The sequence below is a fragment of the Magnolia sinica genome, chromosome 4, assembly GCF_029962835.1.
Source record: "Magnolia sinica isolate HGM2019 chromosome 4, MsV1, whole genome shotgun sequence".
NCBI lineage: Eukaryota > Viridiplantae > Streptophyta > Magnoliopsida > Magnoliales > Magnoliaceae > Magnolia > Magnolia sinica.
In genome coordinates, this window is record NC_080576.1 from 8,277,298 (window position 1) to 8,294,630 (window position 17,333).

The following is a 17,333-nucleotide window of genomic DNA, read 5'->3' on the forward strand; positions in this document are numbered from 1 at the left end:
TGGCATCAGGTCCGTAATTAAGTCCGTTTAATTGGAGTTACCATGTGCCACGTTTAAGTCCTGCGTATCAAGTATCACAAGCAGCCAGAGTACCGAATAACTTCTCGAACCAAAAACTTACCGTGAAGTAGGAAGAAACGGAATATGGTATACCAATTCTCCATCCTACACGTGGCAGGGTGGGACACCAGTCAACGCAGTCCATCTAGCATGACCTACTCTGCTTGTCCCAACAGTTTTTTTTTTTTTTTCTTTTCAAAAAAAAAAAAAAAACCTATTTATGTCTATGTGACCCAAAAAACTGGTTAGATGATGAATAAACTTTAATGTGGGCTTATTGTAGAAATTAAATTTCAACGGTGGATAAATAAAGGCCATTGTTTCCTTCCTTGTGGGCCATTTAAGCGTTGGATCTGTCTCATTATTTTAGCTCATGCTTCAAAATGTTTTGATAAAATAGATACTGGGGTCATACATTTAAGTTAACATTTTTGGATTGATTTTGGAGATAAAATTGCTCTCCTATTTTCAAACCAAGTGAAATAATAATAATAATTTACTTACCAAAGATTTGTAAGTATTATGGTAAATTAAACAGGCACTTAAATGCGTTAGTGATGATGTAACCCACTCACACAAGAAGAAAATCTCTGCTTGCGGAAGCAGAGGATCCAGACCCCCAGAGAGAACCGACACCACTTTGAAAACGTGGCGACAAGGCGGTCACGCAGCAGGCAATTGTACCCTGAGACTGCCAGAGTACTGTTAACCGACCGTGGAGATATAATGAGCGTCCATCTGCCTCCGGATTCCTACTGCAACTGCCAATCTGCCACTGTCTTCGTCCTTTCGGTTGCAATAATAGGAGAGCCTGAACCAGGAAAAAGGATACTGACATGGGCACGGATTAGCTACCGACGGGTTGAGTAGCGAGACTCGCTACTGAAGTGACGTCACTGAGTTCCAGCGATATCCAAAGAAGGACGCGGATTAGATACTGGCAGGTTGAGTAGCCAGACTCACTACTGAAGTGACGTCACCCAGTCCTGTGGACTCCATTATGATGTATGTGTTATATCCACAACGTCCATCCATTTGTATATATTATTTTAATATATGAGCCAAAGAATGAGGCAGATCCAAAGCTTTAGTGGACCACACCACAAAAAACAGCAGGAAAATTGATGCCACCGTTGAAACCTTCCTAAGGCCCACCATGATGTTGTTTTTGAAATCCAAACTGTTTAAAAGTTAAAAAAAGACATTAAAGAAGGGAAAACACAAATATCAACCTGATTGAAAACTTTTGTGGCCTTTAGAAGTTTTCAACGGTGGCATTACTCTCCCCACTGTTTTCTGTGGTGGGATCCACTGGAAAATTGGATGTGACTCATTCTTTTAATATAACCCTAAAATGTTCTCTCCAGATGGATGGACGGTGTGGATACAAAAAAAACATCATGGTGCGGCCCACAGAACTTGGTGACGTCACTTCAATAGCAGTCTCGCTACTCAACCTGTGAGTGGCCAATCCGCGTCCTCCGAAGAATGGGTTAAATTCAAAGCTCCAGTTGACCCCAACATATAAAACAGTGGGGACAATGATGCCTACCATTAAAAACTTCTAATGGCCACAAAAGTTATAGATCATGCTGGTGTCTCTTATTTTATATCTTTTTTAACTTTTGAATGGGTTGGATTTCAAATAAATATTATGATAGGCCTTAGGATAGTTTCAACGGTGGTAATCATTCACCTCACTGTTTTCTTTGGTGGGATCCACTATAGATTTTTATATGTTTCGTTCTTTCTCGGGCTCATGACTTAAAATGATATCTCACTTCAGTAGCCGACTCGCTACTCTACTGACATGTGACAACGTGGAATTAATACGCGTGATAAATCTTTTCTGTTCATCGCGCAATTCCTTGGTGAATGCCTCCCAGCCAAAAAATCAGGCGGGTTCATTTGTCAGACGGCATGAAAAGAATAGATGGCCACAGATGACTGAGCGTGGGTCCACCGATAATCCGATCAGATGATTTTTGGATCAGGACACATCCATGGTGAGGCACACCGCACATATAGGGGTGTACATCGAGCCGAACCTTTGCCACTATCTGACCTCAGCTTGAACTCGGCTCAGCTTGACTGGCCAGCTTGGGTCGGTTCGGTCAGCAGCTCAGGCCGAATTGAGCCGAGTACGCCATTTCATCATTTTCACAAACATACGGGGACTTTACCTTCAAAATCTCACAATATTTGAGACACTCACCTTCAAAATCTCACTGTATTTGAGACACTATCACTGGGTTCACGAATATTTTACCAAACACCCGCTAAGTAACATAAAAATCAACTAAAAAATAGTGTTGATTTCGTATACAGACCTTCCTTGCCAAGATACCACGCAATGGAGCGGTCTCCACAGGTGTATCATCGCATCCGTTTTTCCATATCATCATATCCAATCTCAAGTGGACCATATCACAACAAATAATGGAAAAAATGACATCGACGGCTTAAATCTTTCTAAGGGCCTGCAATGATATTTATTTGACATTCAACCTGCTCATGAGGTCATGCATCTAAGAGAAAGCACGAATATCAGGTTGATACAGTACCCTGAGAAGCTTTTAACATTAGGTATTCAATTCACATTATTGTCCGTGATGTGGTCCATTTAAGCTTTGGAATGCTTCCACGCCTTAAAATGAGCTTGTAAAATAGATGTACGACGTGGACAAGAGAAATATGTCACGGTGGGCCCCACATAATTTACAAAATAGATGCACGACGTAGATAAGATACATGTCACGGTAGGGCCCACATAATTTATTGTTGCTCAGTATACAATCCGTTTGACGGGCGTTTCTTTCATTGGCTCTACCATGTTCCGGCTCTCGGGCTCCGCCTGTGGATGGGACTTTCCTGTGACCCCTGCATACTCTGTGGGTGGGACGCGGATTGTCTACTCCCCCTGCCACCAGCCAATGGCTGATGGTCGGTGTTCTGTGGGCCCCATCATGATGTATGTGTTTCATCCATGCTGTCCATCTAATTTTTTAAATCATTTTAAGGTATAAAACAAAAAATTAGGCATATCCCAATCTCAAGTGGACCACATTACAGGAAACAGTGTTGAATTAATGTCGACCATTAAAAACATTTTGGGGCCTATAAAAGTTTTGGATCAAGCTGATCTTTGTTTTTTCCCTTCATCTAGGTCTGTATGACCTAATAAACAGATTGGATGTTAGATAAACGGTACATTGGGCCTTAGGAGGATTTTAATGGTGGATATCCAATCACTATTGTTTTCTTGTGATGTGGTCGAATGAGATTTATATCCCTCTTATTTTTGGGATCAAGCCTAAAATGATCTGTAAAAATAGATGAACAACATGGATGAAACACATACATCATGGTGGGACCCACAAAGCACCGACCACCAGCCACTGTGCTAGTGGCAGGGGGAGTAGCCAATCCGTTTCTCTATGGATCCACTTTGAGTCCATCATCAATTTCTCCAGCCCATATTGGGAGATGAACCAAAAAATAAGAGGTAGATATAAAACTCAAATAGGCCAATCTACAGGAAAAGATGGAAACATCCACCGTTGAAACCTTCCTAGGGTTTTGGATTTACTTCATTTTTTTTATTCATGTCAAATAGCTAAACCGATGGGTGGAGTGGATGTAACACAGACATCGCGGTGGACCCCACTCCCACAGGGTTCACATCCAATCATCGTATATCCATACAAGATTTCCTAGAATACAGCACACTGTATTGCGATATGATAGGTTAGGACTATAGCCATTGGATCTTTGGCCAATTTTAGAACCAAATCCCAAACTTTTCATCCAACGAGATACCCAAAATAACGGTCCGGATTCGAAGATAAACAGTTAGGGGCTCCCACAACTTGAAGTGCCTGCGGTTGGAAACTAGGTGGGGCCAACCGTGATGTTCGTGAGAAATCCACACCGTCCATCCCTTTTGCCGGTGATGTCAGGACATAATCTTGAAAACGAGTCAGATCCAAAAGTAAAGTGTGTCACACAACACGAAAAGGTGGGGAGGGAAATGACCACCGTTGAAACTTTCCCAGGTCCATTGTGACATTTATATCCCATCCTAACCGCTCATGAGGTCACTGCCACCGATATTAATTGAAAAGATTAAAATATTATCCTGATATAAACTGATTGGATCTCAAATAAGCTTCACAGTGGGCCTTAGGAAGGTTTCAACGGTGGATCTGTCTCATTCTTTGGCTCATGTCCTAAAATGATCTCTCCAAATGGATGGACGGTGTGGATACAACATATACGTCATAAGAGGGCCCACAGAACTTGGTGACATCGCCTCAGTAACCCCTCACTACCCTATGGTCGCTGCTAAAAAAGTTTTGTGGGCCACCATGATACATGTGTTTTTTTTAATCATTATTTTAGGGCATGAACCCAAAAATGATCAAAATCTCGGTGAACATCAAAACTTTTTAATGGCAGGCCTTCAATTATCACTATTTTCAGTGGTGTGTTTGAGCTAAGATTTGGATCTACCTCATTTTTGGGATGATATCCTAAAATGATTTAGGAAAACGGAATAAATGGTATAGATAAGACACAAACATCATTGTGGGGCCATAGCAACTATGTTGGAGCAAACCCCTCTCGACTTCAGTCATTGCTGGGACTGAGAGACAATGAGAAACAGTGAATTGGCATGCATGATTACCATATCTCACATTTTCAGGTGGGGGTCAGCTCCGAGCTCACCATCATTATTTGAGTTGAATACAACTTTGAGAGTCTAGTGTTTGGATGCATGTTGAGTTCAATTGAAGTTGAGGGTCCATGTGTATTCAGTGGGCTAGATTCCCGCCGGGCCTGAGCCTATGTTAGTTGTCAGATCACTAGCCCGAGCTGGCCTGCTGCTACCGACTGCAGGTCTATAGTCAAGCCCCACCAGGGTCCTGCCTAAAACCTTTGTAGGGGGATTATGGGCTTGTGGTTGCAGGATTCTGTACCCGATAGAGTGATCAGGTGAGAAGAGTGGAAGAGCTGCTGGAGGTGTGGGGAGAGGGCTAGGAGAGGAGATAAACAGATAAGGCTTTTAACTAACAAAGTTATCAAAATGACTTAGCCAATCTTGCTACTTAAGGGTGCATTTGGTTGCACCAAATAAGTTGAAATTCATTATTAATCAGTCTCATATTGTGTACGAGCAAGGGCCATGGTTCTGCAATCAGAACCGTCAATATTGTTAGCCCCACTGGCTAACCCATGCACTAAAAATCTGCTAGATACAAAATTCTAGATGACACCATAAAATCAAAAGTGACCAACCAATATCATACTTTGGATGCTCAATGAAAAAAAGGTAACTGGCAGTGACTTCCCAACATAACACTGATCCAAAACAGAGGTGGGCCTCGCCATAGGAAACTGTATAATATCTGCTTAAACCTTCTAAATTCCACTCTAAATTCTTGTGGTGTGTTTCCCCTGAGTTTCAGAATAGCATGAGTTTTGGAAGTACCTAGCTTGGTGAGAAGAGTCATACGAATGGAGATAGCATATATAAACTACTATGGCTGTCAATAGATTGGAATCGGTACAGGTCCTATAGTACCTGTTCCCAGGATAACTGGGTTTGGGTGGTCTTGTTGGTTACCGGTCTAGTCCTTGAAGACTCCCAACCCAGAACCAATTGGGCTCAGGAACCTGTCAGGTCTTTGTATCTATATTTCAAGTTTGAACCATCTTAAGGATGAATTAGATGACACACAAATTTCCACTTGGACGTGTGTGGTTATTAAACATCTAAAAATTTACGATTAAAACTAACTAGAACCACAACACAATTAAACCCAATCCGGCCCAACTTTAAACCAGGTCCATCACATGTATCTGCCGCAAAACCAAATTTTAACTGAGTCTAAAAGATGAGAACCAAACCCGTTCACACCCAATATTTACAGTCTAAAATTGAGACCTGAACTCAAACCTGATTCCTCAACAGGTCCAATGAATGGGACCCAGAGACATAAAAATGGGTCAAGTCAGTTCCGTCAGATACACGGAACTGAGGTCTAAAAGATGACCTAAACCAACCTAATTTCTTAACAGAGTCAGATAAATGGGAACCGTACACATCGAAATTGAGTCAGCTACGTAGGAAACCCTTAAGTCCAGGTACCCAGCCCTAAAACCATTGGGCCCCGTGAGTTTTAGACAGATGCAAATTTCGAAATCAAGTGAACATCAAGCAGCGCATTGGATGGACAGAATGGATCTCAAGCACGTTCTTCCTGACACCGTGCTCAATTAATTGAATGACTATGCCTGGTCAGCCTGGACCGGGTTTTGCTAGGGATCCCAACACTAGCCATCTAGCTGGTGTCAAAGGTCTGTGGGCTCCACCATGATGTATGTGTTTTATCCACACCGGCCATCCATTTTGCCAGCTCATTTTAGAGCATGAGCCCAAAAATGAGGCAAATCCAAATGTCTGGTGGACCACAAAACAGGAAAACAGTGTTGATATACCGTTTATCTATTTTTAAATATCATTTTAGAGCATTACCCAAAAAATGAATCGTATCCAAAGATCGTCTGGACCACACCAAAAATAGCAGTGGAGATGATGATTTTCACCGTTAAACAATTCGTAGGCCCACCATAACATTTATTTTCCATCCAACTGTTCATAAGGTCAAAAAGCCCTAAATGAAGAGGAAAAACAAATTTCATATTGATTCAAAAGTTCGTGATCCCAAAAAGGTTTCATTGGTAGGCGTTCAATCCCCACTACTTTTTGCGGTGTGGTCCACTTAATAATTAGATCTGTATTATTTTTCATGTCAAGCCTTAAGACGATCTCATCAAATGAATGGACGGTTTAGATATAACACATTCATCACGGGTGGGGCCCAAAAACTTTGACACGTGTGCTACACTTCACAATCCAAGTCCCGCCTAATTCGGGCCCTTAAAAAATTGTACACGAGACATATATTAACTTAAAATTTACCAATTAAATTATGAATTGCAATTGCTAACTTACAATGCTAAAATCAAATTTTTGAATAGTTTTAATTGTTATTTTGTGGACTTTTATTTTTTAAAATAGGGTCTTTTGATTTTTTTCATGATTCACTATGCAATAAATGTCCACCAATACATAAGTGGGATAATGGCAATAAATTTCATGAATTTGAGGCTAATTTGGCAACGCCATCTACCTGAATTTAATTTCATTTTTTAAAAGAACCATTGGGAGAAATGATATCAAGATATTAAGTATATAAATTACGTATTTAAAAAATTAAATATATAAAATTTGTAGTCAAATTCAAGTTACCTGGTTCAAAAATTAATCAGACAATCCGATACAACTTCTCACCAGAGAGTGGACCGTTACACTACCATAAACATGTTCCAATTTATAAATGAATGCATATTTGGAATGCTTAGAATATTCTGGATTTAATCCATATTTTTTTATATTTTTTTGGCAAAAAAATATTTTTTGCGCCGTTACGGGCCGTTACGCCCCCGTATCACCGTTACGCCCCCGGACCCAGTGATGTAAAAATGGTTCAGGTCAGTTCCGTCAGGTACACGGAACTGAGGTCTAAAAGATGACCTAAACCAAGCTAATTTCTTAACAGTCAGATAAATGGGAACCGGACACATCAAAATTGAGTCAGCTACCTAGGACGCCCTTAGGTCCAGGTACCCAGCCCTAAAACCAGTGGGCCCCGTGAGTTTTAGACAGACGCAATTTTCGAAATCAAGTGAACATAGCAGCGCATTGGATGGACAGAATGGATCTCAAGCACGTTCTTCCTGACACGGTGATCAATTAATTGAATGACTATGCCTGGTCAGCCTGGACCGGGTTTTGCTAGGGTTCCCAACACCAGCCATCTAGCTGGTGTCAAAACTCTGTAGGCTTCACCATGATGCATGTGTTTTATCCACACCGGCCATCCACTTTGCCAGCTCATTTTAGAGCATGAGCCCAAAAATGAGGCAAATCCAAATGTCTGGTGGACCACAAAACAGGAAAACGGTGTTGATTAAACGCCCACCATAAAAACTACCAAGGGCTCACTGTAATGTTTATTTGCAACCCAACCTATTGACAAGGTCACACAGACCTGGATGAGTTGCTAACACAAATATGCCACAAATGTTTTCAACAGTCAGCGTTCGCCCACACTGTTTCCTGTGCTGTGATCACACAGATCTGAAAAATAGATGGATAGCTCAGATAAAACACATACATTATGGTGGGGCCCACAGTCAGGCTAGAGTGGTTCTATATAATAGGGGGCGTACACAATGTTTCCATGACTGAAAATGCACTAAATTAGTTAAAAGACCAATTAATACAAATATCTACATAAAATTCCACTGCCTGTGAGACATCTAAAAGATTGCATTATATATTTACCAGAAGTAAACAGATGGGAGTCTATCAAAAATAGTCGATGACTGGTGGAACCCTTGTAAAAATCATCTGACCGTGAAACCACTGTAGAAACCTCAAAGGGATGTGGCAAGTGACCCTTGTGGAGAGTGGAGAGGTTAGGGTGGGCTACATGCCGAGAGAGAACGGGGGGAGTGGTTTCTTCGTTCAACATACTGATCTCACTACTATTGTTGCTTTTGGCCCACTTGAGTTTTACTAATGCCAAGGTTATGGGCTCACATCCTAACACGAGATCCATAATTGATGAATGGGCTGGATTTTCACAAAGACATCACGGTGTAGATGCATGTGCCGTGGACGTGCATGCGGAGGGGTCCTGTCAGGGTGTGACTACCAAAACTCATATTCACTATTCAGTTGAAAACAATTGAGGCTTATAATTGTTAAAATTGGATTAAAAGAAAAGCTAGTCTCAAAACTACAAGAAAAAAGGAAAAGAAAAGAAAAGCTCAACAATAGCCAACCAAACATCCTAATCCAAAAGCATATGGACATGGATCCTCAAATGGATCCATGCATGTTCCCGTTGGAAAAGAAAAAGCTCTAAAAAAATAACCTTCAAACAAAAAATGATAGTAGACTACCAGAAGTTTGAAACATTGGGGCCGCATTCGATCAGGACTCCAGAATCACAGTGAGACCAAAAGCTCACGCTGCAATGGATGGCTTGGAAGCAGCAGAGAGCCTGGATCTCTTCTTTGCCAAGCTCTCACTCCTCTTGTCTCGCTGCTCCTTCAGCCTGGTTGCAAGGAGCTTCTGATACTCAGCTGCCTCTGACTTGGCCTTTACAATCCTCTTCTTCTTCTCTGCAATCCTTGCTCTCTTCCTTTGCAGCGTTAGGGGAGTGACTAGCCTCTGTATCTTAGGAGCTTTACTGCACTTCTTCCCTGTCAAAAACAAGAATGCCGCAACAGTCATAAAACAACTATACTTACCAGCTACTACCATCCCTTTCCTTCTAAATCAGAATTCCATTTTCCTACGAAACTTTTGAGTTACCCATCATTCACAGAGAGAACTTTGGTAGGCCCACAAGCAGCAGATGCCTGTGGAACATTCATTGAAGCCGTGCATCAGGTGGGTCCCACAACATACATGACTGAACACCAATTGGATGTGGTCCAGCCCACAGAAAGTTCATGCAAGTGGAAGCTATGTGGGACCCACTGTTATGTCTATGAGAAATCCACTCAGTTTTCCCAGCTCATGTTAGGACATGAGCCAAAAAATGAATTTGATCACTCAAGTGGGACTTGGCACAGGAAACAGTGGGGCTTCATGAGGCTACAGAAGTTTTGGATCAGGCTAATATTTGCATTTGCAGTTAATCCATGTGATGCCCGATAATGATGTCAGATGGGTGCCTGTAGAGTTGTGTGTGGACAGGTGCATCGTGCACTTGGCTGAATATTCATAAAGCAATATTTTTAGTTAATAAGCATATGAATGGCTGGGCCCCACAGGTGAGGATGACTGGTGCTCAAATCAGGCCATCATGGGTTGCATGCAAAAGCAATGGAAAGCTGACTCCATTCAACTTGTGGCTCACAGTTTAGTTTTCCTGCCCGGATTTCAGGCCAGGTCATGGCTGATGTGTGTAAAAAATAAGAAGTCAGATTATGTAGGATGCAATGATATCAGATGGGCACATGTAGAGCTGTGTGGATGGGTGCATTGCAGGCTTGGCTGAATATTCATAAAAGCAATCTTTTTAGTTAATAAGCATATGAATGGCTTCTGTAAAGCTATGGATTTGTAGGCAACTAACCAATCTTTTCACATTAGGCAGATAAACAACCCACCTGTTCTCTCTCTCTCTCTCTCTCTCTCTCTCTCTCTCTCTCTCTCTTTTTAAAAGGGGGGAAAGGATAAGGTGCTCAGAATCTAATATGAATGGATTAAGAGTATCCTCACATAAGACAGGTGTCAGATTAACGAGAGAGCCATCATTGCACCTTCTTTGGGCCCTCATCCCCAGCCAACCCTAGTGTGCATGTGTGTGAGAGAGAGAGAGAGCAGCCTTGCTTCAACCCACCTGATATGGTGGTGAAGGTTCGCCAATATGACAGGTGTCACATTAACGAGAGAGCCCATCACTGCACCCCCCACCCAACCCTAGTGTGTGTGTGTGAGAGAGAGAGAGATGCCTCGCTTCAACCCACCTGATTTGGTCGTGAAGGTCCGGCGATATGTGTTGACATACTTGGTGACGTCATCCTGCTTGGAGAGATTGAAGAGTTTCCGGATCTTTGATGCCCTCTTTGGACCTCTCATCCTAGGTTTCTCAGTGTCAGTCAATCCAGGAAGATCATTTTCACCCTTCTTCACAATAACCAGGTTCAGAACAGAAAGGTCAGGGCTGACGATGCATCCACGAACAGACTTCCTCCTGCGCTCTCCATTGCGCCTGCCATATCCACGGAAGCAAGGAGTACCTGACAAAATAGCACAAGAAATATGAAACAGTATCTTCCTGTCAGTCATGCATATTAGGGAAAGTGGTATGTGCAATGCACATGGAGAGAAGACGGGAAATTCTAGATATGATACTCCTGCGGTTTTGAAGGTTGATAGTTGATGCTGGAGTAGTCTAATTGACTTCAGATAGATGATAGATCACTATACAAAATGGAAATTATTTAACTAAGCCCCGATCAATATGCTAAATTTGGACTATTGACAGTTTTCATTTTCACTGTACATTAAATATCCACCAATCAGCAATGTCAGGAAATCAAAATTTCAGTTTGTTACCTATCAAAATTGCCACCCACAGTTTGTAACGTGTTTTGAGTTTGTACAATCTCTTAGTGCTGCAAATTAACTACCATACTCTGCTAGAGTGTGAAAGCTCTTCCGGGTATAAAAAGTTGTAGTGTGTCCCAGGCAAGGTGCATGCTTGTAAATTACCTAAATACACAGTTTTGATTTAAAACCCTTCTCATACCCTTTGAAAGCATATTAAGCCACTTAAAAATAAATTACATTAAAAATCTTGCCCCCGTCAAACTGGATTCTCCCCTCATTATGTGTAATGTAGATAACCAAAACCAATTACGAAGTTGAACTTGCCCTATTTCTGACAGAATTGAAGAGACCCGTCTTTTCTTTTGAATCAACCAAATATGGCCCTTCTAACAGACGGCAAATGCCGCCGGTAAGATGTAAAGGCACCGCTTTGAAAGCTGTACACATCTTCCTCAATTGAGTAATGTAAAGGTAATTACAGAAAATTTCCCTAATAAAATAGAAAGATCCATTCACCTCTATGCAGCAACAGACGGACACGGCCAGGAGTCAGTACTCCCTGCTTCATTGGGAATCCTTGTTTATCACATCCACCCATGATTTTGAAAACATAGCCTTTGAACTCCTGCAGAATAGTTCAAAATCTTTTAGCAAAGGCGCCCCGCTGCAGATTGAAATCAGTGTCAAATGGCGACAAAATATCATATACCTCACCCAGAGCATCCCCATTGACCTCCTGTGAAATCCTTTTGTCAAAAAATGCCCGACTGCATGATAAAAAATATCAGGACACTCATCCATAAAAGTATAGTTCATAAGTTGAATATTGAAAAGGAAATGACTATCAGGCAACAAAGCTGTGCGAAACAGTGAGTAATTGCGTGTTGGAAGAAGACCCCAAAAGATACCCAAGGCTTCAACTGCCCGATAAATAAATAAAATAAATCGTGAATGAATATCTTATATGAACACAAATCATGAATATCTTATATATAAATAAGATTAAAATAGAAAATTCAACAAAATGTATAGATTTCTATATGCATGAGTAATAATGTACATGGGGAATCGAATGGTGAGTAATATCATTTGTTGCTTCTCTCAAATCCTTAATTTTCAATTCACCCCTAAATAAAGGGTCCTTCTCCACTAAAAAAATTCACCTTCCACTAAAGTTCTATCAATGAACCTCGACCACTAATTCTACTTTTAAATTGCCATCAAAATTTTTATTAAACAAAACACTTTTTCATTGGGAAAAAAAAAAGTGTTTAATTCAGTTAGGCCTAAAAAGGTCATTTTTTTTTTTTTTGCCAATGTTATGAAAGATATGGAGTTCAAAATGTTTAACCAATTAGACAAGTTTTCTTTTTCAAAAATACAGAGTTTGCTAACTAAGCATGCAAGTTCTATTGGAGGACAATTAGAGAGGTGCCTTGAATTCTCAGCTTTTTGGGTCTGATGAGGATCAGTTAATCTAATCATGCAAAGTTGTGAGCTGTTAAACAGGGGTTATCCATTTCTACCAAGATATTCCAAAACAGTTAGGTAGCCGTTACGTAACCATAACTGTGGCAACTGTTATGCGTAATGGAAAAGTTGACCTGTAACACAACGGTCTGTGGTGGGGCCGAACTAGATTTTTCGCGCGGGGGGGGGGGGGGGGGGGGAATTACGGTCCCTATCATAGTGGTAACAACGGTGGTTGTTACATCCACCATTACTGTTATAAATACCATCACTACTACTCCTTTGGAAGTCCCCTAATAATTAAAGGCAACTAAAATGTACCTGGGTTGCTGGCCTAGGATTGGTCAGATGGAAGCACATATTCATTGAAAATGTAATGAAGGGACATTTTCACAACAGGCCCAAATGGGGTGGTCTGTGGGATGCAAGGGCACACTCGGGGTGGACAGCCCATGTGAGGCGGGTGGCTCGTGTAAAGTAGATCCAATGTGAAAGTGAGGCCCACGAGGGGGGTTCGGCCGAGATCCTAACGCATCGAATGTGGGGCATGTGCTATGAGATAAAGGGATTCATTCATCATGCTCTATTATTTTGAGCTTTTAATGCAAGTAGTTAATTGTCTTGAATCAAATTGGTATCAGAGCGGGAGATCTCGTATTCGAGACTCCTCACCGAGGCTAATTAATGCAAGGGCATTTTCACACTGGGCTCAAGTAGGTGGGATGTAGGGGCAGACTTGAGGTGGACGGCCTGAGTGGGGCAGGTGGCTCGTGTGAGGCGGGTGGCTCGTGTAAAGCGGAACCTATGTGAAGTGGGACCGACGAGGGGATTCGGCCGAGGTCCTAATCCATGGAATGTGGGGCCTGGGCTATGATAAAGGGATTGATTCGCCATGCTCTATCTATTCAAGCTTTTAGAGAAAGTGGTTAATTGTCCTACAGCAAAATGGTTTGAGCTTTTAGAGCAAGTGGTTAATTGTCCTACATCAAAATGGAATCAGGGCTCTTAGTGCTGTAACTCCAAATATTTCAGGCCTATGTCCAAGGACGCAGATTCCATAGTCGGCTCACTCACTAAGGGAGGGTTTCCAAATCAATCATGCATTTCAAAACCTCTTATGCTTAGCCTTAAGAACGATTAGAGGACTCTGCCGTATTCTAATTCTACAGATTCTACTGTATAATTTTCCCATTACTGATACCTCTCAAGTGAAAAGTAGGGTCGTCAACAGGCCAGGCCAGCGGGTTGGCTTCCAGGCCTAGCTTGTAAAGAGATGCATCTAGGCTCAACTATCAAAAGCCTGCAGACTGGGCTCAGGCCTGAAATTTAAGCCTGATTACTAGTTGGGCTGAGCTCTGGCCCAAGCTGGGGCCTTCTGGCCTCTTACAAGCGTTGGCCAAGACCCGGGCCTGTATATTGCTATCATTTTACTAAGGGCCCGTTTGGATACCACCAAATAAGTTACTTTTTCAACTTACAGCAGTAGATAAGTAATTTATTTGAGATAAGTAAGTTTGGTTTAAGATCTATTATAAGTAACTTTTTTACTTAAACGTACTTAATCACTTTAACTTTATAAGTAGAAATAAAGATAAGCTACTTATGGTATAAGTAGCTTATCTTAAGTAACTTAAAATCCAAACACCCCCTAAAAGAACACTGTCTACACTATTCATACAGTATCTTAATCAGTGTTTTCAGTAGCGTCCGTAGCGTAGCAAAATCACTACGTAGCGTAGCAAATAGCGTTTGGGGTCGTAGCATACACTACGGATATGTAGCGTGTAGCGCAGGTAGCGTGGCTACCTGTCTAGTGTTTTTTTTTTTTTTCCACAGCATGAAACAGTGGTGAACTCACACTACAAGCCACAACTAAAGTTTCTTTTTAAAAAAAAAAAAAAAAAAACCTATTCGAAAGGGCTTCCAGACTTAAACCGACGCAGCTCCTCTCCCCACCCTTCCATCTAGAGATCAAAAATCTTCTTATGGGCCCAAACCGATGCTACCGACGTTGCTCCTCTCCCTACCCTTCAATGTTGAGGTCAAAAATCTGCTGCCAGGCGCAAACCGACACTGCTGACGTTGCTCCTCTCCCCACTATTCAATCTTGAGTTGAAAAAACTGCTTCCAGACGCAAACCGATCACTGTGGAGCTTCAACATTTGCAGTTTTCACTGATTCAATCTCATCTTGAGACAAAAATAGGTACGTTCATTTCTTCTTTTTTTTAAATTTTTCGATGTACAATGAAAATAACTTGGTATTTTCAGTTTTTTTTTTGAATTTTTTCGATGTACAATGAAAATAACTTGGTACTTTCAGTTTTTTCCTTTTAAAATGTCGGTTACTGTCGGTTTTTTATTCTTTATACTTTTTTCTATGGTATGGCCCACATGGGCCCCACTAAGGTGCGTGAAGGGGAGGGATGTGCATTATTTTCTATGGTGTGGCCCACGTGGGCCCCACTGAGGTGCGTGAAGGGGTGGGATGTGCATTATTTTCTCTAGTGTGGCCCACGTGGGGCCCATTGAGGTACGTGAAGGGGTGGATGTGCATTTATATATTTTGCTTTTTTCTTACTATTTAATATTTATCATATATATATAAATAGAAGTATTGTGTAGCTTACGCTACAAGCAACGCTATTTCGCTACACGCTACGGTGGGTTGAACGCTACGCAACACGCAACCGCTATTAAAAACACTGATCTTGATATAAACGTCGAAAGGGAAGATTTTGGCATTTCAAAACACCAAGCCGACTGTAAACTATACTAACACAAACCCCAACCATCCCCTTTCTATATCTCAGCAAGCATGGGCACTGACTTCAGCTTATCAGGTTTATTCAAGCTTGGGCTCAGGCCCACGTATAGCAGGCTGGAAACAGGGTCAGGCCTGCAGTCATACCAAAACAGCTGACAACTTACAGGATGGAAAGCGATGCTTAGCCATTGGTAAAAAGTACAACTGTCTGATCACTGTTTTTATCTTAGAAAGGGATAATTGTAAACACCTCCCCTCTAGTTTACAAATTTGCTGCATATTAGCGCACACTGTTATCTTTGAGAATTGACCATTTTGCCCCTATCTCATCGGTAACTAGTTGTAGATGAGTGGGCCTACCACGGTGCATGTATTCCATCGAACCTGTTTAGTGCGGTTACTTCACCATGAAAACGGAAAACCCCAAAAATCAGGATGATCCAACCATCAGGGAACCCATCACATACATTTGGAGGTTTTTTGGTGGTTGTGGCCCATTAAATAATTGGATTAGCCCGATGTTTTTTGGCATCCGATGTTAACAGTGGAGGGACTCTGACGGACAGGTAGGATACCATTTACACATAACGGTGGGCCCCACACTCGGGTGAAATAAACTCCAGTGACGAGAGTATAATTGTCATGTGGTGCAGATTCCACTAGCGTCTCTAGTAGAGTATATTTGCAACAATCCGAAAAAAACCAATACTCTTTGGCGCTGAGGTTCAAACTACAATATAACAAGATCTGTGAAGCCCTAAATCTGAAAATCGAAGGCGGAGATTGCGCAGCAGTACCGATGTGGATCATGGAAAAACCGCTTTTTGTTCTTTCAATGGAGAAATAAAAGAGGAGAGATAGAGAGAGAGAGACACTGACAGTTTTTGATCGTCGTCGATTTCAAGCTTCTTCTGGCATCCCGTTGTGGGATTTGCGATGTTGAACTGCAATAAAACAGATATTATGAGATTGTGAAGGAGAAAAAAAAAAACATAGATGATGAAATTGTGAGAGATTGGATTTAGGGTTAGGTTTAGGGTTTCGGAGCATACCTTCATTGTAGATCGAGTCTCCTTTTTCCCGGTCCGGCCAAAGAGAAGAAGAGCGAAATAGGAGAAAGATCTCTCTGGCCTAGGGTTTTGCTTTGGCTCATTCCGCTTTTAAAGACAAGGTGGATCCACTGTACGGAATCGGTAGAGGCAGGGGTTTTATCCACGCCGTTCATCCATTTTTCCATATTATTTTATAGACTGCAAGGCGCGGCTTCGGTCGATCCCCGGATCCTGGGTGGGACCCTACTGTAGGGCCCACCGTGATGAATTTGACTACATCCACACCGTCCATCCGTATTGAAAGCTCACTTCGGGGCAAAAATATAAAGCAGAACTAGATCTCAAATGGACCACAGTACAGGAAACAGTGGTAATCGACCATTGTGGGCCAAAAAAGCTTTGGATGAATATGATATTTGTGTGGTCTCTTCATCTAGATCTTTGTAATCTCATGAACAGGTTGGATGGCAAATAAACATGCCGGCTGAATCCTGGAAGTTTTTAATGGTGGGGATTCAATCATGACTGTTTCCTGTGGTATGGTCCACCTAAGATTTGGGTCAGCTTCATTTTTCAGATTTCCCCTACGATGAGCTGTCAAAATGGTTGGATAGTCTGGATTTAAGGAAAATACTTCACTACGAGTCCCCCCTGAAAATGAGGCAAATCAAGGATGAGGTGGACCCACCAATGGGAATTGAGCGGCCACCATTAAAGATTTCTTGGGGCCACAGAAGTCTTGGATAAAGCTGACATTGTTTTTTCACTTCATCCGGTGGGCCCTA

At 41.7% G+C, this 17,333-nt stretch overlaps 1 protein-coding gene across 1 annotated transcript; it reads right to left on the reverse strand.

The window, feature by feature from the left end:
* Window positions 1–8,879: 8,879 nt before the first annotated feature.
* Window positions 8,880–16,700, reverse strand: LOC131242338 (small ribosomal subunit protein eS6-like). The gene is made up of 6 exons (XM_058240925.1): window positions 16,549–16,700; window positions 16,376–16,440; window positions 11,970–12,027; window positions 11,777–11,885; window positions 10,675–10,947; window positions 8,880–9,399 (listed from the first exon to the last, which is right to left on the reverse strand). The coding sequence occupies exons 1-6, from the start codon at window positions 16,552–16,554 to the stop codon at window positions 9,161–9,163; spliced, it is 750 nt and encodes a 249-aa protein (XP_058096908.1). The 5' UTR covers window positions 16,555–16,700; the 3' UTR covers window positions 8,880–9,160.
* Between the last annotated feature and the right edge of the window lie 633 nt (window positions 16,701–17,333).